This window comes from Aspergillus multicolor (assembly GCF_047715735.1).
Source record: "Aspergillus multicolor strain CBS 133.54 unplaced genomic scaffold BDW74scaffold_43, whole genome shotgun sequence".
NCBI lineage: Eukaryota > Fungi > Ascomycota > Eurotiomycetes > Eurotiales > Aspergillaceae > Aspergillus > Aspergillus multicolor.
The window spans coordinates 153807-175048 of record NW_027395994.1 but is presented as its reverse complement, the minus strand read 5'-3'; the positions used below and the strand labels follow the sequence as shown (position 1 = coordinate 175048).

The 21242-nt window shown below is 54.6% G+C and overlaps 10 protein-coding genes across 10 annotated transcripts; 4 read left to right on the top strand and 6 right to left on the bottom strand.

Annotated features, from left to right (window-relative positions):
* The first annotated feature begins 184 nt into the window (after positions 1-184).
* Positions 185-1609, top strand: BDW74DRAFT_162751 (uncharacterized protein). The gene has a single exon (XM_073726008.1). The coding sequence runs from the start codon at positions 219-221 to the stop codon at positions 1353-1355; it is 1137 nt and encodes a 378-aa protein (XP_073578685.1). The 5' UTR covers positions 185-218; the 3' UTR covers positions 1356-1609.
* Positions 1610-2082: 473 nt separating this feature from the next.
* Positions 2083-2715, bottom strand: BDW74DRAFT_183273 (uncharacterized protein; the record flags this gene model as incomplete). The annotated part of the gene is made up of 1 exon (XM_073730468.1): positions 2083-2715. One exon carries the CDS (start codon positions 2713-2715, stop codon positions 2083-2085), a length of 633 nt encoding a protein of 210 aa, XP_073578684.1.
* Positions 2716-5342: 2627 nt separating this feature from the next.
* On the bottom strand, positions 5343-7088 carry BDW74DRAFT_183271 (uncharacterized protein; the record flags this gene model as incomplete). Its single annotated transcript, XM_073730467.1, has 3 exons — positions 5343-6056; positions 6121-6544; positions 6604-7088. The coding sequence occupies 3 exons, from the start codon at positions 7086-7088 to the stop codon at positions 5343-5345; spliced, it is 1623 nt and encodes a 540-aa protein (XP_073578683.1).
* A 222-nt stretch (positions 7089-7310) lies between these two features.
* Positions 7311-9147, bottom strand: BDW74DRAFT_183270 (cytochrome P450; the record flags this gene model as incomplete). Its single annotated transcript, XM_073730466.1, has 5 exons — positions 7311-7501; positions 7564-7665; positions 7752-8139; positions 8200-8552; positions 8595-9147. 5 exons carry the CDS (start codon positions 9145-9147, stop codon positions 7311-7313), a joined length of 1587 nt encoding a protein of 528 aa, XP_073578682.1.
* Positions 9148-9261: 114 nt separating this feature from the next.
* BDW74DRAFT_183269 (UbiA family prenyltransferase) lies at positions 9262-10146 on the top strand (the record flags this gene model as incomplete). Its single annotated transcript, XM_073730465.1, has 1 exon — positions 9262-10146. The coding sequence occupies one exon, from the start codon at positions 9262-9264 to the stop codon at positions 10144-10146; it is 885 nt and encodes a 294-aa protein (XP_073578681.1).
* Positions 10147-10284: 138 nt separating this feature from the next.
* BDW74DRAFT_188831 (FAD-dependent oxidoreductase) lies at positions 10285-12152 on the top strand (the record flags this gene model as incomplete). Its single annotated transcript, XM_073731820.1, has 3 exons — positions 10285-11446; positions 11498-11771; positions 11821-12152. The coding sequence occupies 3 exons, from the start codon at positions 10285-10287 to the stop codon at positions 12107-12109; spliced, it is 1725 nt and encodes a 574-aa protein (XP_073578680.1). The 3' UTR covers positions 12110-12152.
* A 98-nt stretch (positions 12153-12250) lies between these two features.
* Positions 12251-13514, bottom strand: BDW74DRAFT_183267 (uncharacterized protein; the record flags this gene model as incomplete). The annotated part of the gene is made up of 4 exons (XM_073730464.1): positions 12251-12662; positions 12800-12996; positions 13044-13178; positions 13230-13514. The coding sequence occupies 4 exons, from the start codon at positions 13512-13514 to the stop codon at positions 12251-12253; spliced, it is 1029 nt and encodes a 342-aa protein (XP_073578679.1).
* A 1295-nt stretch (positions 13515-14809) lies between these two features.
* Positions 14810-15687, top strand: BDW74DRAFT_183266 (uncharacterized protein; the record flags this gene model as incomplete). The annotated part of the gene is made up of 4 exons (XM_073730463.1): positions 14810-14843; positions 14903-15198; positions 15266-15380; positions 15431-15687. 4 exons carry the CDS (start codon positions 14810-14812, stop codon positions 15685-15687), a joined length of 702 nt encoding a protein of 233 aa, XP_073578678.1.
* Positions 15688-15756: 69 nt separating this feature from the next.
* BDW74DRAFT_183265 (uncharacterized protein) lies at positions 15757-17605 on the bottom strand (the record flags this gene model as incomplete). Its single annotated transcript, XM_073730462.1, has 4 exons — positions 15757-16535; positions 16606-16983; positions 17065-17329; positions 17420-17605. 4 exons carry the CDS (start codon positions 17603-17605, stop codon positions 15757-15759), a joined length of 1608 nt encoding a protein of 535 aa, XP_073578677.1.
* Positions 17606-18993: 1388 nt separating this feature from the next.
* On the bottom strand, positions 18994-20275 carry mep20 (putative penicillolysin/deuterolysin metalloprotease; the record flags this gene model as incomplete). The annotated part of the gene is made up of 3 exons (XM_073731819.1): positions 18994-19110; positions 19175-19981; positions 20047-20275. The coding sequence occupies 3 exons, from the start codon at positions 20273-20275 to the stop codon at positions 19091-19093; spliced, it is 1056 nt and encodes a 351-aa protein (XP_073578676.1). The 3' UTR covers positions 18994-19090.
* Between the last annotated feature and the right edge of the window lie 967 nt (positions 20276-21242).

The window sequence follows — 21242 nt, the reverse complement described above, 5'->3', positions numbered from 1 at the left end:
TCTAAGTATAATAAACTAAGTACAGAAATTAAATTTTAAAGGCAGATTCCGGTATTTAAAGACCTTGTGCGGGACAAGTCTGCTTAATAATAGCCTTGGCGCTCACGTGTTGGGGGTCTAGGTCGCATGAGCTCACCGCTTGGCTCATGCGACCTGTGTACACGCCGCTGAAGTGTAAAAGCCTCTTCATCCTCGTTACTAAACAAGATCGAAAACCAATGCAGCAACCTAATAGACTAGTCGCAGCCCTCATCGCAGCCTCATACACAGTACAAACAGGGCACCTCACCCAATATGCTCGCACCGACTCAAAGGATATCACCACCGGACTCTCCGGGTGGTACATCACTCTACTCTCTGCCAGTGCGACCTTTCTTCTTACCAACCGTTTCGTAAATCTATACAGCCTGTGCGCATACGAGTGCCTGTTCACCGTTGACCTCACTTACATTCAGGGAGCCACAGTGGTTTCGGCCTTTCTCGCCCCGGTCGCACACTGGGTTGGATCACATGCATTGCTTGCCTGCTACTCAAAGCTCAGACACCGGAATCGCAAGGTTCCCGCAACCGCATGCGGGTCACCGAGTTGCGCGGAGAAAACCGAGGCCAATTCCAGCACTACCTCACAACCTGCCTGTGCAGCTGGAGGCGACCACACAACTCCAGCCCCAACCACCGCGCGACAACAGCCCTCCACCACCGCAATCCTCTTGACCGTCATTACCAGCGCCATAGCCTGCTTCTACCCCTCCTACCGACTCGTCCCCCAAAGCAGCCTGTACTGGGGCGATGAGCCCGTCGACGCCGGGGTCGCCGCCGTTATCATGGCGGTCATGGGGGCAGCCGGATTCTTCACTGCGTCTGGGTTCGTTGTGGCCCTTGCAGCGGGCGTTGTTCAAGTTAGAAGAATGCGGGGACAGAGAAAGTGCCGAAGCCAGAGCCAGAGCCAGAGCGAGAGCCAGACCCCCCTCAGCATCCCGGGCCTAGCCCTCCACGCCACGGCTCTCGTCGGTATGGCCATCCTTCAAGATCTCCGGATCAGCCCAGCCAGTGTCGGGTCAAGCATGGCAAGCCAATGGGTCGCTGTAGCGGTTAGCCAGTTAATGGTGCTGTGTTGTGCTCTGTATTTTGGGGATGGGGCAGGAAGGGGTACTGGTGCAGGTGGCAGGGGACGCGGAGGTATTAACGAGGTGCTCTTTGCTATTACGTGCGTTGCTACGTTGGCCGCTGGATTGTTCCTTGTGTGGAGTGTTATTGGGGGCTTGTATGAGATTTTCGTGGTGTTGATGCTGGCTATTCCGAAGACTCGCGAGGTGGTGTTTAGGTGTGTTGAGGAGAAGTGTGGAGGGAATTAGGTGGGTATGGCCTTAAGAGGAAAATATGTGGAGGGTGTGTGGATAGGTTATTGTTGAAGGGGGGCTCATTGCCATGCCTCTAAATCTTGAGGGTATCCAGAGCTACCCGATGAGTGCTGGTATGGTAGAATGTGATCGGGCGGTGCTTTGCGACTTTGATATCTAATGTGAAAGACTGCGATAATCTCCCTCCCTTCAATGATTTGAAGGATTATCTTCAACATGAGTTCCTTTTCCTACCTACTCAGTACCCGGTATATTCTTAACCGCATATACTTTCATACCTAGAAGTCCTGAACAGCTGTACATATTGTAATCTCCATCATAGCCTCCAACACACTCTAACGTATCGAGCTTCCGCAGCATCCGTGAAAAGCATTCCCTCCCAATTGACAGCCCCAGCACGCTGTTATCTTTGTTGGTATGATGCCATGCTGCGTCAAACGGCGGGCTATGTTAATGTACCTAGCAGGAGGATTCCTATAGCATCGCAACTGCCACAGGTACTTGTAAAAAGATACCTACCAATATCGTCATGGGTATAAGCAATGTATGGTTGTCTACCACGGGCAAGATGCACGACAAGAAGCACCAAGCTTTCGATGTGATTCTCTAGTCATCATAAGATATGCCTCACAAAGGGTCCAACATGGGCTGAAAAAACCAAGCAATAAAACAAAGTCAGATAATATAGACACCATAAACCCCCACAATACGGCACCAAATATCATAATACCAGCACTCGCTCAAGTAACTCCCGCGCCCTCCTCTCCAGCATAACACGGATGCGACGTTCCACGCGGCCCGTTCCAGTTTCACTTAGAGCCCGCGGCACGCAGAGCTGCAGATCCTTCTCAATGTCTTCGAGGCGCCGCTCGTAGGTAGAGGTATCGATGCCCGGGACGGTCGTGCGCAGGAATGCCGCTAGATTTCCTGCTACGTCGACATCGATGAGATCAAGCACAGAATTGGGTGGTTCGTGTTGCTGTTCGGCTGTGCATCCGGGAACGAGATTTATACGAGGTCTTTTGACGAAGGAGTACGATAGGGGGGCATTGTTGTCGCCCTCGTCGTTGTTGTCGCTTGAGCTGCTGCTGCGGCTGCGGTTGCAGTGTTGTCGGGCAATCTCCACAAGAAGTACCCAGACGTCGGGGTTTATATCTTGCATTCTTACCCTGACACCCGAGTTACGCTTCCCGAAGAATCCGGCGGAAATCGGACTGACACCCTGTTGCCCTGGCGGTGGTAATGGTGGCGGCGGCGGCGGCGGCGGCGGATTATGCTGAGTTATGGCAGTGGAAGCGTCGTCGTATGCGAATTGCAAGATAGCCTTGTCAGAACCCAAACTCACGGAACGCATGTACGGTAGGAATTGCAAAGTGCTCGGCGTCTAGAGGGTAAAGTTGCTCCGTGAGTCACTAATAAAACATCAGCTAACATGTATAGATCCTTTTCGAGCTGGAGAGGATCGTTGTCTAATAACGCACGCGGGTCACTCCTAGACGCCGAGCGTAAGGTTAAGCAGGTAATGGCTTAAGATGCTAAGTACATCACAAAGACTTATTCAGGATTGGTCCATATCCATGGTCCAATAAAATAAACACGCTAATGCAAGGACTGTACAGCGTTCTAATCCACAGCGGGGTTTCAGTGAGCTTAGGTTGGAGTCTCCCCGCACCGCTGAGCCCAGGTGCCACCCATCCATTTCCATCGTCAAGTCAAGCAGAACCAAAACCTCAACGCGACTTCCATTTAATTTGCACAAATATAATGTCTGACGCCCGAAGCAACACAGGTAGCAAAGTCAAGAAGCGGGGCCGTCCGCGCCCGCTGCCGCCGCACGTCATGGCCGGCAATCTTGCGATCGAGAAGCAGCAGAGGGAAGCCTTGAATGAGGATTTTCTGGTACGTAATGTACATCCTCAACACCCATATAATGCCCTTTGAAACATCAGCATGCACTCTTCTTCTAGAAGGGACTCGCCATTGTTCCCTGTTATGGTCATGGGAGCTGTTATGGATTGTTGTATAAGGAAGGCAGGTTGGCGATGTAAGACTACCATACCTCCAATACCATAGTAGTAGCCTCCCTATTGCGCCTCCTTCCACTTTTTTCATTCTCCCGGTCCCATCCCCCACGTTCACATTAACTTGAAGTGTCGCAGTTCTCGAACCCAATCATCCGCCCCTTTGCCCCATCTGTATCATCTTCCACCAGGCTAACCTCGCTGTTCCCGTCCTCTTCTGAGTATTCCTCCCCCTCGTCCGAGCTATCACTGGATACATCCCTCACATCGGTCATCTGAACACCGTGATTCATCATCAGTGAAACAATGTCCTGATACCCCCGTCTGAACGCCTTTTCACAGGCTCGATACCCGTGGTTTGCCAAGTCCGCTCCCCGTGCGATTAGCAGCTCCAGACATTCGTAGTGGCCATTACGTGCCGCTACCATCAAGGGATGATCACTGTCCCAAGGTGCAGCGTTTACGTCTGCCCTCGAGTCTAGCAAGAAGCGCACAATTTCCACCTGATTATGAGTAATCGCCATTCGCAGGGGACCTCCATGTCTACATTTGGACCCGTTAGGATCTGCACCGCCCTGGATCAAAAGTTGTGCCAGTTCCAGACTCGAGTCCGATACCAACTCCAGCGGCGACTCCGTGCGATAGTCGTCTGAGACCACACTCGCATCTGCCCCTCGCTCGAGCAGGAATTGCATTATCCGGTAAGAGAGGCGAGAAGAAGTGCGCGGACTCATCGCAAAGGTTGATATCTGCACCGTGGTCGAGGAGGAATTGCACCATGTCTATATGCGCGATACAGTATGGTAGTGCACTGTCTTCAATAGACAACACCGATCTCGCAGGTGCTCGCTTGCCTGGGCCTATTCGTGTCTCATCAGTGAGACCAATGATAATTCGTGGTATCCCGCGTGGCCATGCGAAGAAACGCCCAATGTAAAACAGTTAACAACCGAACTGATCACATACGACCACAGGGTGTGGAGAACAGGGCTTCCCGTCCGCTCAGCCGTACTTAAACCACACGCCGGCTGGTTAGTAGTATGGTGGGTGACCACATGCGAATCCCAGCTGTTGTATGTTTTTGGTTTTTGAAGAAAAAGCAATCTTGTCGGTGCCCTAGTTGGTTGTCCTGCACACCTACCCAATAAACAGAGCAAGAGGCATGGAGATGAAGCATCCTTTGCTACCTATGTAACGCCAGTCAACCGGAAACGTGATGGATCGGGCGTTGCCCCTTGTAATACATTTGCTGGTGTCTAGGTTGGATGGTACTACTTAGGTGTGGTATGATCACGCAACCTGGGTGTTGTCAAGGTGAGATCGGGTGAGCTTTGAATAGCTTCGCGGATATGGGGGGCATACTGCCATCGGTGTTGGCGTTTCTCTCGCTTCCGGTAGAGCTGATAGCGGTAGCGCTGGGGGCTTTGGATGTAGGTGCCCAGCGCTTGTGGCTCGGGGGCAAGGTGTTCCCGACAACATTATGGCGCTTGATCTGGCGCCCGTCGGCTTCGTTGCGGGGTTTGAATTCGTCGCGTGAGAGGGTGAGGTTCCGGTAGATGAAGGCGGAGAGCTTGGTAGGCATGTTGCATCACCCTCTGGAGACAGTGTCGCATGACAGGGTGGAAGAGTACCTAGGTATGAGTGTGTCGAGGATGGAAGGGAAATAGGAGGCGAGAGACAGCTATGTATGCAGAAGCCTTTGGCATATGCGGAACCGGGGTAGGGCTTACAAGTCGAGAAATAGCCAGGAGTGCGTTGTACGTATGACCTGGCACCGCTGCACTGTAACGGCCGAAGAACATGACCGACCGGACTGATTATTATACACATCCAACACTGCAAAAGATTCAATCTGGATGGATTCCAAATTAAGTATCCTTTTATGTGCAGGCTTCACCAAGCCAAGCCAGCTACCCCTCCATGCCGTACGCCGACTTCACTTAGATGTGCACAGACAAGGCTAGCTTCTGCTTATCTCTCTGCTACATGAGTCTTCTTGCGGTCTAGTAATTTCGCGCAGACGCAAATAACACTGCTTCGGTTTCTGCGTGGCAAGGACGTCCTTGCCATACCCCGACACCTCCACGGGGCAAGGCAGGAGTTCAAAGTTCCACAGCGCCCCGACCAACGCGGCCTTGATCTCTAGATAGGCTAGTTGCTTCCCAGGGCAAGCGCGAGGGCCCAGCCCGAATGCGACCTGCGGTGCAGCCTGCGGGTTGAATCTGCCGTTGTGTATCCAGCGAGCGGGCTTGAAGAGCGCCAGATCTGGGTTATCCCACGGCTTTCCGGGGTCCCCGTCTAGAGGCCTGGGAGATGACTCCGCGATATCGCTGGGGCTGACGAGGGCTGGGTGCGGGAGGACGCACGTCACTATTGTGCCCTTGGGGACGGCGTGCCCGAGAATCTGGGTGTCCATGAGGGCTTGTCGGTCGAAGGCTGTTGCGGGGTTCGCGAAGCGGAGGATCTCCTGCACTACCGCTTCGAGATAGGGAACGTCTGTGTCGAGGATTTCTTGGGTGGTCGGGGGGCGTCCAGTCCTCATGGCCGGCACATAGCCTTCTTCAAGGGCGTGGCGGAGGGTGGACTGGATCTCGGGGAAGTCGGTGAGGTACTTGAGCCCCCAGCAAAGGGTGGTTCCGGTGGTCTCGTATGCGGCGATAGTGAAGCCTGCGATCTGGATGGGGGGAGTCAGCCGGAGCTCTCGGGCTCACATTAGAAGAATGAATGCTGCATCCAACCTCGTCCACCATCACGCGTGAGAAATAATCGGGCTTCCGTCCCTCCTTCTCCGCCAGGTCTCTCTCATGGGCAACCATGTGCTCGACAGCGGACATTGCGGTGGCGTTCCTGTCCCCGTGCATCTTCGCCACGGCCTTTGGCAGTTCCCGCTGGACGTTCTCCTCCATGACCATCCTCGCATCCCGGAGGCGCTTTCTCCGCCGAAAAATCTCCCACTTCACGCTCGGCAGCAGACTCCCCTTCAACTGCCCCATCGTCTTCGTGATCTCCAGCGTCGCTTCAAAAACGCGTGCCGCATCGGCACGACCCTCAAGAACCCCCGCGCCAAACGTAAACGCCATAATCCCATGCAGCGCAAGCAGATAGACGTCCTCTTTCGCAGACCAAGCCCGCCCCCCACAAGGCGACTTCTCCCCCTCCACACTTCCACCAACCCCGCCACCCGCGCCTCAATCATGGGCGCCACAACCCCAAATATATACCTCGCGCTCAGCGCCCCGAGAATCAGTCTCCGCTGCGCCTTCCACCGTTCGTCGGTGCGGAGAAGGATGTGGTGCTCCGGGATAAAGCCCGACAGCATGGACCCGACTGTCGGGGATCGATCGAATTCGCGGGTTCGGTGGACGGAGAGCTCGTAAGCTGCTGCGTAGTCCCCAAGGACGAGGGTTGCCGGGCGGAAGGGGTGGGGGAAGACTTGGATTAGAGGGGAGTGGAGGGTTCGGAGGAGCGATGTGGCGTAGGTTGTGAATGTATTTACCGGGTTGGCTGCCAGGTGGGAATGGATGGAGGGGATGTCGCCGAGGATGGAGAGTGCTGAACATGGGCTGTAGGGGATTGATGGAATAGGGGAGGGGCGGAGGAAGCGGTAGAGGAGGTAACTGATGACGCCGGCTGAGAAGATGACGGTGTACAGGTAGGTGAGGTCCATGGATGGATCGGGATGTGTACCATAGCTTGTGGGCAACATGTTGCTAGAAAGGAGAGAGTCGTAACTCCTGAAATGCACGCTGCTGAAGCTGACTTGGCATGTTGCACCATTTCGTGGCCAGATGATGCGCTGTAACGCCGGCTGTACGTTTGTTCAATGTTTGCCGGTGTCACTGCCAGGCTGTCTTGACGCACCATGCACCATGCATGCAGGCGCCTATTTGCAGAAGCTCTGGCGGAGAGAATCCCTAGGCTACAGGGTCTACGTTTCGCGCCGCTCGAAAACCACCCGGAGTCTCCCCAGCCACGACGTAAACCGATCAGTCCACTCGGCAAATACACGATCCCCGCCCTCCCCAGATGGAAAGCTCAATCGATATCGCCGCACAATATGCGCTGTAACCAGCATCATGTCGTTCATCGCGAGTGCCCGCCCGAGACAGCTATGGGAGCCTGAGAGAGGTTAACATGGTATCCTTACAGCTTTCTACTTGCATGAGAGCATCACAGCTCACCACTTCCAAAGGGCGCAAACGCGGAGCGGTCGCGCACCAGGTCCGGTCTTGCTGTCCATCGCTCGGGGATGAAGCTGTTGGGGTCCTGGAAGGCGGATTCTACTGTTCATGGATACGATATTAGCGCTCGTCCAGTAATCATGTGTTGATGTATCTGTGGAGCGAGGACACGCACACCGTCCCAATACAGTACTTTGGAGCCACGATGGTGGTCTGGGCGGGTATGAAGACACCGGCCACGGCGATGCCCTCATCCGGCGCGGTCTTGCGATTGCCACCGGTGGGCAGACTGGGATAGAGCCGGAGCGCCTCGTAGATGGCCGCTTTGAGGTGGCGGCATTTGTGCAGAGCATCCTGCTGGGTGTGTTGGACTTCGCGGTAGGTGGTATCTGCTTCCGAAGGGTTTTTGGCCAGTTCGTAGAAGAGCCCGATGAGAACACCTGCGGTTGGTTCGCTGCCTGCGACGAAAGCTAGGAGGCTGTCGCCCCCTAGCCATGTCGCTTGGTCTGGGTTGTTGAGTGAGTCTTTGAGGAGGTAGTGCGAGAGAGATGGGGATTTTGGAACCCCGGCAGGTGTCTATCCGACCGTTACTTGTATGAAAACAGGTGAGGAGCTATGATGAGTCCCCGGCCGTACCTGGGAATGTCTTAATTGGGCTTCGCACCACTCCATCATTGTAAACCAGTCATCTATCACCCAAACACGCGGCATCAGTCGGAAGAAGATCTGGATCAGCCATGGCGTCGGGCTGCAGGGACCAAGAATCGACATTGCCTTTTGGAGCAGGACAATGACCCAATGCCACTGTTGGGTGAGGAGCATATCGAAGGAATTGCCGGTTCCGAGAACGAATTCCGCCATGCGGTCGAAGCTCAGCCAGTATATCAGGTCGGAAGCCTCCGACCCTCGACCGGCTGCGATATCCGCGTCGATGCAGGCCTCGAGTTGTTTGATGAGACGGAGAATCTGGTCCGTCCCATGGTGCAGCGCTGCGCGGTTAGCAATAGCCCAGTACTGTCAAGGGTACTCACACTTTGAGGTGAAGCCTTGCTTCCAAAGACGACGTCGAGATGCATGTGTATCCTTTACTCGTGTGGTGACAAGAGAGTTTGTAAACGGGTGCAATAGATCGTACCACTCTGCTTTACTGCACTTGGTGCTGGGGCCGTCGATCGCGTGGAAGACCTGGGGATGGAAAACAGTGATCTCGCTCGGACCGGTCCGGACAAAGTCCCCATACTGGCTGTGCAGCTCTGTCAGAAGGAAGTGATTCTGAGATGACCGTGACTTCCAGAGATGCCACAGCTTTGAGGTTCGGGCCAGGAATGGACCTGGGAAGCTGTTCAACCTGTGAAAGAAGGCTCTGTATAGGCCTATACTGGAAAGTAGCCCTAGGACGTAACCTGTGAAGAGCTGTATGGCCGTGGTGGATATCACCGTCAGAGTCAGACAGAAGAGCAAGGAGATGGCATGGAATAAAAAGACATGAGGAGCTTGGGTATGCCATTCATTAGAACGAAACAGGCCATGGTGGATTGCAATCCCGAAGATGGCCCCGATAAGCGGCGGAGGTAAAGCGTTCATTTGGAATTGCATGGCAGAGCAGATGGGGGATTGAGCCGCCGATTGTCGTCTATAAAAGAGGCCCAGCCATCACTCCTAGGCACTGTATAAATTTGTTTGATTGTCAATTTCAGTATGCTGGATCGCTTGTCCGAGTTACCATCGCTGATCTGGGCCTTTACCGAGAGCGACCTGCCGACGTTCGCTCTGCCCAATACGGGATTTGGCATTCTCGCCGCATATGTGGCACCGACGCTGACGGACTGCGCCGAGGTCCCTAGCACAGCATCCCTCGTGGTGCATGCAGCCCCGCGTGTTCTGCTGCTGAACTGGGGCAACCTGCTTGTCTTTGATATTGCCAACCAGCGCCTCCCAGAGTCCGTGGCCGAGGACGCGATCAATAAACCATGGCGACCGCTCCCCCGAGGAAGGATCAATCCGAGTCAGGCAAGACGGCTGCTTCTAACGGCAGTTCCTGTTGTCTGGGCAGTGAGCTCTGCGCTTGGTGCTGGGGGCGAGAGCGCGCTGATTCTGGTCCTGACTTGGGTGTACAACGACCTGCATGGCGGGGACGAGCTGACTCGAGACTTCATAATTGCCCTTGCGTACGACCTCTTTCTAGTGAGTTCGCTGCGGATTGCCGTCACTGCCACGACCAGTTGCACGGAGGTTGAGTTCTCGACCACCGGGTATCAATGGAGGGGCCTGATCGCTGGGGTGGTTGTCACGACAATGCAGATCCAGGACTTGAGAGACCAAGTTGGCGACCGGCAACGAGGGAGGAAGACGTGGCCTCTCGTGCTGGGAGATGCGTCGAGGTGGTGGATTGCAGGGTGCGTGATGTTCTGGACCGCCAGCTGTATTGGATTTTGGGGGCCGCCATCATATCTCGCGGTCGCAGCTGTCCTGCTCGGGGGATGGATTGCGGGTTGCGTTCTGCTGCAGAGGGACGATGTGGGTTGCTGGAGGTGGTGGTGCTTCTGGCAGCTGGTCCTGTATTCAATGCCAGCCTGGTCTTGATTGGTGGCTGACGCGTGTTCTTTGTTCGCTGAATGCAGTCATGATCACCCGGTAGGCAGAAAAGATCCTCTACGTGACAATACATAAGCCGTCTCCAGCCCTTCTCTGGTGATTGCCCTACACTTCCCAAGGGTTGCAATGGCGCTGCGAGTCCCGACTGCGATTCTTCTTTGCTTTGCCATTCTGCCCCCTGCGTTTTACCTTGGGCGAGCCCGGCTGTCTCCCTCTTGCCGTTGCTTTCCGGGCGAGCCCTGCTGGCCTTCCCCTGAGCAATGGGACAATCTCAACGCCTCCCTGTCAGGCAACCTGATTGCCACAGTCCCCATTGGCAGCGTCTGTCACACCAACACCTCCTTTGCGCCGTACAGCAGCCGGAGATGCGCCGAGCTCCAATCCTACTGGTCCATCCCCGCAACTCACTACCAGGACCCCTCGTCGCCCATGGCAGCCTGGTGGGCCAATTTCTCCTGCTCGCCTTTCACCGCAGGCTGCACCCTCGGCCCACTTGCCCACTACACCGCGAATGTGACATGCGCCAGCGACATACGGGAGGTCCTTGACTTCACGACCAGACACAACATCCGCCTCTCAATCCGCAACACAGGCCACGACTATCTTGGCAAGTCCACCGCACCGGGATCCATCGCACTCTGGACGCACAATCTCAAATCCATCGAGTACCAGCCCAACTACACAACCTCCTGGTACACCGGCCCCGCACTGCGCGTCGGGGCCGGCGTCCAAGGCCGCGAGGCTCAAGACGCCGCGCACAGAGCCGGGAACGGCCATGTCATCGTATCCGCCCACTCTCCGGATATCGGATTCGCAGGTGGATACACGCAGGGGGGCGGGCATGGCCCCCTGGCATCGCGCTATGGACTCGCAGCCGACCAAGTGCTCGAGTGGGAGGTTGTCACGGCCAAGGGGGAGATGCTGACTGCATCTCCGGCGCAGAATGCAGATCTCTACTGGGCGCTTGCAGGGGGCGGCGGGGGCGCCTTTGCGATCGTCCTCGGGATGACGGTGCGGGTGCATCCGGAAGAGCAAACCGCGTCGGCGTCCTTGGTGTTCCCGTTCGATGCTGCAGATGCCCAGGCTTGGGAGGTCATCAGGACATTCTTGCTGGGCACGCTGCCGCTGGCTGACGCTGGCGGCACGGCGCTGTGGGTTCTCTTCCCCGGTCCGACTGCTGCGACCTTTATCGGCGGGCCTTTTGTTCTCCCTGGGGCTGGGGCTGAAGAGCTACAGTCGTATCTGGCTCCGACGCTGCAATTACTCCGGGAGTATGAGATGGGATACGGTATGTTTTTGCCTTGCTCCTTAAATCTCGCATACTCATCTGACTCAACAGACTTCTCAATCAACACCTACCCAACATATCACGCATCGGTTGCCACAGCCGCCGTCAACGTCACCGAGTTCCATGTCGGCGGCGCCCTTATTCCCCGCTCAACGATCCACTCAACCCCCACCGGCTTCATCTCCACGCTGCAGGAGATCCTCCGCCAGAAGGCTGCTGTCTCCTGTTACTCCATGAATGTCTCGCGGTCAACCAACAGCCCTGTATCCGCTAATGCAGTGAACCCAGCCTGGCGGAACGCTGCAGTCTCCTTACTCCTTGGAATGTAAGTCTACCCAATTTATGACTCTGCAGGTAGGCTTACGATGCTCTAGCCCGTTCAACTACACGGACCGCCAAGTGAACGTCGAAAATCAAAAGTTGATGACCGACGTGCTGCTTCCGAAGGTCTCGGCACTTGTTGGCCCTGACAAGCAAGGCGCGTATCTCAACGAGGCGGACTTCAACCAACCAAACTGGCAGGACCTGTTCTATGGCGAGAACTACAACAGGCTGCTGAAGACCAAGCAGAAATACGACCCCAAACAGATCTTCTATGGCCGCACGGCGGTAGGAAGTGAGCGATGGGCGGAGCATGGGGATGGACGGTTGTGCCCTGTTTGATGGTCTCGTTGTCCTTAATTCATGATTTAGGGTATGTTTTCTGTAGTGACGGTATCATGGCAGGTCGCGCTAGATTCCTGATGGTAGAAGCTATGGCATTGTTCATCTGTATCAATCAATTTCCATCACGTCAACCACCAATCAAGCAACATAAATATCCGTCCGGACATTGATCCTACTTTCAGGGCCAGCTTCCAGCCCCAGCTCTCTGTTGCCACCGACATCTCTCAGCGGCACGACATAATCCTCTTCATCCAACGTACTCAATCCCTCCCCACTGGCAATCCTAACCCCCTTCCCCGATCCAATGCCCAACCCGGCCGCCTTCCTCCTAACAAACGAGTTGATCTTCCACGACGAAGAACCCGATCCACCACCCGAACTCGCAGAGTCTTTGAAAAACAGTGGACCCAACGTCGGAAACGCAGCACAGATCATACCAACATTGACCTCGAGGATCGAAAACAGGCCGATGAGCGCGATGGAGTACGTGACGTCGGCGCGGTTCTGCGTCACCACAAGGATCGTACGTGTGAGGTTCATTGCACAGATACTATGTCATCAGCCGTGCTTCGCAGATCTGTGCATGCGGAGAGAGAAAAAAAAAAAAGAAAAAAATAAAAGAAAAAAAGAAAAAAGAAAAAAGAAGAAAAAAAAGAAAAAAGAAGAAAAAAAAGAAAAAAAACGCACCATAACCCCAGGCTGAACACCTCACTCAACATAATCTTCCTCTTCCTGGCCATCTGCAATCCCCACAGAACCGGCAGGGGCAGGATGACAATGAAGAAATCCAGGATCATATTGACGACCGCCGTGGATAGCTGGAATTTTGGATTATCGCCGCAGTGGCCGTCCTCGATTGTCTGGTCCCAGTTATACGCGAAGGGCTGGCAGAAGAAGATCCCCAGAAGATGCCGGACAGGGCAAGCATCACGCTGAGTGCTGCGACGATGTACGCGAGGATGCGGAACACGAGCTCGGATTTGAAGATCTGGATGTACAGGCTCAGCAGGCATAGTTTGACCAGGGTTGTTGCAAAGGCCCAGATGAACGTGCTGGCGGCGATGATCTGGAGAACATCGGTTAGCATGGGTTTGCGCTTTGAGGGCCAGAGTAGCACCTTTAGGGCGATCTCGAGTCTGTGTGGGTACAGCCGCATGGCGTCTTCGAGGCGCATCCCGATCACGTTCGGACAGATGACATACAGGAACTGCGCCGAGTACCCGATGGCCATGATATATCCGCCGAAGTAGAGGTAATCATGGGCCATGAAGTTGCGACGACGGACCATTTTCGCATATATCCGTAATACAAGGGCCACTGTAACGAGGGCCATGGAGACAACGGTGACGATGAAGGCGGCTCTGCCTGCCTGCGTGGAAAGGCCGCCGAGCGGATAGTCCATCCTGCACTCTGTGCCAGAGCACTCTGCCACGTGCATGAAGGGCGCGACACGTCCGAGACAGCTTCGACATCGCAGCCTTGTCATCCTCGAGGCAATCGACGATCATGTAGATCAGCTCGAGGGGAAGCCTCTTGAGCCCCGCCATGGCGGTTTGCGTTGCGCTCCTGCTATCAGTCACAGTAAGAGGCTTGAGATGCAAAGGGAATGGTTGAGGAAGGGGAGTTGTGGGGAGAATGGAGAAGGAGACTGGCTGGGGGTGAGAGAATCTCTTTCATAATGGCGGCGAGCCTTGGGAATGAGGCAGCATGCTGCCGACCCATACTTCCATATTCACCACCTTGGTGAATGACAGCTCCAGATGAATGCAGCTCCTGAAGTCCTCGAATGGCGGTGGGACCGGGGGTATGCAAGGCCCGAAGCCACGCCTTTGCTTCCGGCTTCTGGCAGATTCGAGACGTCAGACCTTCGAAGTCTTCCCCTAGGAAGACGCGGGGGCTTGCGCAGCATCTCTGAAGGTCGACCTGTGCCTCTCGGGATCAGAGTTGGAGAGGCATTCATGTTGACTCAATACAACCTACGTAGTGCCAGCACTGGTCGAAATCTTAGCCCTCCCTAGGCGCGACTTTGCCCCTTCTGCGAGCCAATGACACCATGAACTAGACAGCAAGTAAAACCTACATATTGTCAGCACGACACAATGTACATTGCGAGTTGGATCTTGCGAGAGATAAGCTAGACGTCTATCCACTTTGCCGCGCAGTCTGCGCTAGCTCCGGCACTGTCATACCCTCCTGGCAATCCATCGCCCTTGTCGAGCAAACTGTCCGTCCTGAAGGGCTCTGAGATGTTTCAAATATGCTTTGCTTTATAGTGAGGTCATTTCCCACCCCCAAGGACTTGACAGTGCCTTGAGCGGGTGTATGGGGATAGACTTTAGATCGAGGTAGGTACGGGATAATTGAAGACAGGGCGAGGCACATTGCTTCGTCCCTGAGAACGCAGATGCCAGGAACAGAAGAATAGGTGCATGGGTTCCTCTACGGCGCCGTCTTTGCATATCTCCGTCCATCGCTCCTTCCCTTAATGAACTGTAGTACACACGGCAGGTAAGGGGACAGGCTGGCACGGAGAGTTTCGGGATGACTTCAGGGCAAACTTTCTCCTCCGCATTCTCCCCAAGGCAATTCTTCTCTTCTCTCCCTAGGACCGACCGCTTCTTTACCTCAGAATCACGTTCTCTCTTCCTAAGAATCAATCTGTGCACCTAGGACCTGTCGCCTCTCCTCCGACGCTCCATGCCTCAATACACAATCACCATCGGCTGCTGGGGTTCGCCTTCGCCTTTATCCCTACTCACATCGATCCCTTCCTACTAACAGCGCGTTCAGAAAACCTCGATCCCGCCTCGAACCTCCTCGGCCGCGTCTTCGACCGCGATCCCATCCTCCGCTTCATGCTCTGCAACCTTTCCGACGACCAATACCAAGCAAACTTGCAAGCCTACTGGCGTGGTCTCTACCGAACGGCTCTCCTCAATGGCGCGATCATCCTCGAGGCCGACGGGTGGAGATCGGTCGCTGTGATACTCCTGCCCGGGCGCTCGGTCGATAGTCCGTGGACGATTATTCCGGCGGCGTTGGTGTTTACACGGATTCTTTGGCGGATCGGGGTTAGTGGGATTGTTGTGAGCGCATCGACCTTGGATATTTGAGAGAATAATTCTGGTATGGAGGATGTCTGACGATAGACAGCGCATGCTTGGGGATTATAGCCGACCGGTCAATGCGGCGAAGAAGAGGGTGCTTGGGACGAGGCAGCATTACTACGTTTTTGCGATCGGAACAGAGTATGAGCATCAGGGAAAGGGTATACCGCACACTCGTTAAGAGGGGTGAGGGCTTTGCTAACCCAATCAGGACTGGCGAGGGCATTGATCGAGTCGCAGAAGGAGACGGCGTGGTGCACCGAGGTCCCGATATGGCTGGAGGCTACGACGGAATACTCGCGCGATCTTTACCTGACGATGGAATTCGAGGTCGCCGAGACCATTACGATTGGCGAGGGAAAGGTCAATGCCGATGGCTTTCTGGATATGGAAGGGCAAGGGGTGACAATGTGGGCGATGGTCTGGTGGCCGCAGCCCTCTCAGCGTGACGTCGTTATGCTGGTCTAGGGGAGTACTTCTGTTGGACTGTTGTGAGTAGGTGTATCCTTAACGCTATTAATAGACTATTGTTACTGTTCATCCTCGAGGATAACTCATCGTAGGTCCGTTCCACCTGTGCCGCCCTCGAAGCACCCAGTCCACGCACGAGCACAGCATAATAAACCCCAGCACCGGCCCAGAGAAGTTCATATTCTCCGGCGTCACCGGCAACGTCGGCGGAAAGGGAAGAAAGATAGCACAGTATGTGGCAAACAGAGTGGAAGCGAGGTTCAGCGGCAACCCCCATCTCCCCAGGCTGAAGACCCCCCTCGGCACATCCCCCGTAAACCGCCTAACCACCACAAACACCAGCGGAAACAGATAAGAAACATACAACCCCAACGCACTCAGACTCAAAATCGCATTAAACGCCGCATCAGAACCAGCCGCCATGAACGACAGCGCGAAGATCCAACAACTGACCAACCCCAACGCCCTAAGCGGAATCTTGAACCGCCCATCAACCTTGACAAAATACCCAGAAAGGGGCAACCCATCATCCCTCGCAAAAGCCCACATCAACCTGCTCACTGAAGCAAGTCCATTGAAGAACGCGATATACCCCGGCACCATGCTCGACGCCATGAGCATGAACGTTGCTGCCTTGGACCCGGTCGCCGCATACGCGATTTCTATGATCGGGTACCCCGTTGAACTCATTAGGGCTGAGGCGTAGTCGCCCATGAAGTATAGGATCGCAATGGCGTACCCGAATGCCATCAGCCCGTTTATGGCTGTTCCCCAGATGATGCTCCTGGGTATTGTGGAAGACGCGTTGTGTACTTCTTCGGACATGTGGATTATGCCGTCGACACCTGCGACAACACATTTGGGTCAGCTTCTGGGTAAACGTTGAAGGGCCATAGAGAGAATGAGGGTGCATACCACTCAACGGACTAATAACCCCCAACAACCCAACACTAAACACAACCCCCGGACTACTCCACCCACTAAACCCACTGACGAAGTTATCCCATACAAACCCATTCGAATGTTTCGGTGCATGGCTGATAATCCCGATGATGATCGGTAGGAAGACGACGTGCATCACTCCGCCGACGATCTCGATTATACCCAGCACCCGCCGCGCGAATATATTTGTTATTATCGGCGGCAGCGAGACGGCCCACATCAAAAGGGTGTTTTGCCAGCCGTGAATTGTGAAGTCTGGTTGGGCGAGCTTGATCATACCCGTTATTTGTGTTGAGACCAGGAAGGCCGCGATGGCGCAGAGGGAGGACCAGGAGAAGACGGTTATCCAGCCTGTATCCATGCAAGTTAGCCATGTCATGTCGTTGCCCAACCTTGAAAGGCCATAGGTGCGCCGCTTTGGGTACAACTGACCTTGAAAAAAGCTAAAGAACCTCGCACCCTCCGGCGCAAGCACGTACGTCCAATGATACTGCGCGCCGGCCGTCGGATGAACAGACGCAAGCTCGGCCAGACTCATTGCAATGGCGAGATTTCCGAGTATGCTCACGAGCAGCCCGTAGATTATTGCTGAGGGGCCGCCGTTGTAGAGGCCTGCTAGGAGGCCCCCGCCTACTGTCTCCCATGAGGCCAGCAGGGTGAGGGAGAAGAAGAGGGAAGGGAGGAGGGATAGGTAGCGCTGACAAAGGAGAAATGCATTAGTGGGGTCATGAAGAGGTTAGGGGTAGCGGAGAAAGCATATGGTATGTAGGTGATAGTTTGCACGTACATCCAATTGTTGTTCCTCGCGGTTGCCGCTGCGATGAGGGCTGGGATTGGGGTTTGAACTCGGTATCTCTGGTGTCAATGTTCGTCCTGAGTCGTCTGGATTCGCTCGTTGCATCTCCAGTCCATCGCTCAACATCAGCCCTTGCGGCTGGACGGCGTCCCCTTCTCCCTTGCGTTCGAAAGCCATGTAGTAACGCAGCGCAGCAGTAATCTCAGCGAGAAGGAACTCGGGCCGTTCATGGCATTGCCCTCAGATATACATTCAAATACCTCTCCATGCAGAACAGTACGCGGTACATCGAGGAACTGGCCGGGTCATTTCTCTCTAAGTTACCCCAGATTCGCGGATACTTTCCCGCTCCGTGGAGTCTAGATCGTGCCGATTCGTCCAGGTCAGCCTCTTGTGGTCTTGAAGACGACTCTCCAGCGCAGCTGATTCGGGAATGATTTCTTGGCCCTGTTGTTGTTGTCGATTGTCGGTATTGCAGTACGCTCACGGCGAGAGCGTTCCGACGAAGAGGCCTGTACTTGGGCCTTCGAAACTCCGCAGCTCATCCGAGAAATGATGACTCGCTCTTCTTCAGTGGCCAGTCTCTAGTTGAGCTCCAATCATATCGATTGCACAGACTCAACGTCCTATGTGGCCCTCATGGTGCAGAGCTTTCTCACCTGTCGAGATGTACCTGCATTGATGTTGGAGGGTCAATGTGAGGCATCGCGGCAAGCTGGGGAGGGGTTGACGCGATACCCCCCACAGGACTTCAAGACTACCTGTAATGTACTTCCATCTTCCCGTTGCCTATGTATGGTACACTTTCAGGCAATTACTATAGCCCAGGTACCACTGCCTTCATCTTAAAGTATACACTAGTCTGCAAGCTCCCAGTATCTAAGCTCATCATATATATATATATATATCCAAAAGTGGTCGACCACATTAAGACGAACGACAATTTTTACAATTTAGGATAAAAGGCCAAAACCACATACAAGGGAGATGATGGAGAGAAATCTGACTAAAAAGAACTCATTACTCTCGTACATCGATATTGATCCACCTGAGCGATTCAGCTTTTGATGAGGGGGGACACGAAAAGCGGATATTCCGACTGGGCGGGCTGATCAACGAAGCACCATTGTGACCTGTTCATAAAGCAGAGTCCGTCTTAGCCTTTCAGCCAGCCAAGTCAGGGTATTTCATAGCTGGCTGTCCAAAGCTGCTACTAAGTCAAACCATGCCATTCAGTGATTTCAATCTCCCATCTGCCGCAGCATATCATCTGGTACCGATATATCCTTCCTCTCTTATCGAGACTCGGATGTCACCACGCACTGTCAAGCTCCAGTTGTCGATATGCATTCCTCTTTAGATTCCAGCCTTACCTACTTGGATTTAATAATAAAGGAATTATCTAGGTCAGCGCCTAGCGAGTGACTACGCGTCTCTTGAGCTAGAGATATCGAAACCCAAAAGCCAAGTGCAATTCTTTACTGTGCTATGTACAGGAAGAGAACATGTTCCTCTCTTATATATACTTTGCCTCATAGCCCCAAACAATCATCAACTTCATCATCACCTCCCATCGCAGTAAGTCCGCCATTTCACTTCATCGCAGTCGTTAATACTCGGTCCGCTCATTGAGCGTACTTGTGCGTACGTACGGCTCACCCTCTAGCAGCCGAGATAGACAGCTAAAAGCCCAGTTAGCACATCCACAAGAATACAAAGAACAAGAAAAGCGCAGGAAGAACATACCGTTAGCGTACAGAGCGTACGAGTCAGCGTTCAGAAGAGCCTGGCTGGCACTAAGACTCACAGCCGCCGAGTAGCCGTACCCAAGGTCATCAGTACCAGGGCTGTAAACCGCCGGGGCGTGGGTAAACTCATGGAGACTCGTAGTCGCCTGATCCTGGTCATAGCAAGACGAAGCCAAAGCGGGGAGGTAGGTGTAGTAGATGTCGCAGTTGGCGATGATGTTGTAGGCCGGCAGGGTCCAGGCAAGCACGTTGGTGCTGCAGTACCCGTACACGTCCTGGCAGTAGTAAGTGGTAGAACCGCTGGAGGAAGAAGAGGCCTCGGAGGCAACGGCGCGCAGGCGGGCGGCGACCGTGTTCCGGGTCGAGGAGCTGGTGCTCTTGAAGAAGGTTGAGAAGGGCCCGCTTCCGGAGGAAGCGGCAGTGGCGGCGCGAGACGCAAGGGAAGCAGCGTTGCTGAGGGCAGTGCGGAGGGCAGAGGCGCGGGTTCCGCTGCAGGAGGCTGTGACGGTGCGCTTTGCGAGGGCTGAGCCCACGGTCTCGACCTTGGCGGCTTCGGCGCCGTCGACGTCGATGGTCAGCTCGTTGGAGGTGTAGGCGAGCGAGCCGGAGACGCTCTTGTCGGTCACTAGGGGCACGAAGCCGTCGGATTTGATGGTGATGGGGCCGCCGGAGGAGAGGTCGGAGGTGTGCGCGATGTCGAATTCGTCCTCCAGGGTGGCGCCGGGGGCAAGGCTAGTTAGGACTTCGTCGGAGAGGTCGGAGCTCTGCACGCGGTACTTGATGCCTTGGAATTCGACTTCGTCGTCTGTGCCCACGTATTAGTATCAGGTAACCATAAAGTGGAGAACTTGTTGAAAAGGGCAAGCGCACTGTTTCTGAACAACGAGACCTTCTTCACAGGCGAGGCATCCTTGAAGAAGTTCAGGTGCATGAAGGTGACCTCCTCGGAGCCGGTGTTCTGGACGACGGCCTTGATGCGGGTGTTGTTGACCTGGGAAAGGGTGACCTGGAGGCCGGCGCTGTTGGTCTTGACGTCGACGGGGGAGGCGCTGGCGGCCTGGAGCATGGCCAGGAGGGCGACGGGGGTGATGAACTTCATTTCGACGAGTGGATTGCTGGCTGGAAGCTTTGCTGGCTGGAAGCTTTGCTGACTGGGGGCGGACTGGACTGAAACTGATGAGCTGATGAAGAGAGAATCGACGGGGTCGCACAGGGGCTTTATACTTCGTCCTCCCTCGTATCACGCTTTCTATCTCTGGTATATCCTCGCTTAACCGCAACACCGACTCTCGCCAAGCACTGAAGACAAGACATCTGCAGACTCTTGTCTCTCTCGGCGACGCACCAAAGCAGAAGGTGGTATCCTGGCGTCGCTCTGCATTGCCAAGCTCATCTGCTGTAACACCTTCAGGGCGTAGATGAAGCTATTCGGGTCCTGCCCAGTAAGCATCCCTGACAATGGCGCCATGGCACAGACGTATTAGGGCAAAGGACCGGAGACGGCTTGAACCGCTGACAGTATGGTACCTCCGACAAGGCTGGGCACCGGCATCCCCCTGCGCAAGAGAAGCTGGGCTGGCGTTCGGAGAGTTCTCGAACGTTATCAGAAGAGCAGTTGCAGCAGCGTGAACTTCCGATAGGCTCGAAGACCCTGGTGATAGTGATATCCTCCGTTGGCTGCTAAGGCGCTAACGGCGCTAGAAGGACTCTGCAGAAGAGCGTAGCATTGGCGTGAGGAGAGAGCGTTGGTCTTATCGCGTCTTCTATAAGGCTCGGAGATTATTGCCACGCTGTACGGAAGCGAGGCGTTGTTCAACTGACCTGGTGTAAACAATAAGCACTCGAAGCAAAGCATAAGCCATTGACTCCAGCTGACAAGAATAAACTCAGAGTATCAAAGTGCTGACCTTCATTGCATTGTCAGACAATCCGCCACAATGCTTATTGTCTAGGGTCTCTTCCCTCCGGCCCTAGCCTAGTCGACTAAGGTCTACCCCAACAATTAATATCAGAGTGAGCCAGTAGCGCTAGGCTAGTGCAGGATGCAACCCAAGACCCTCGAACCT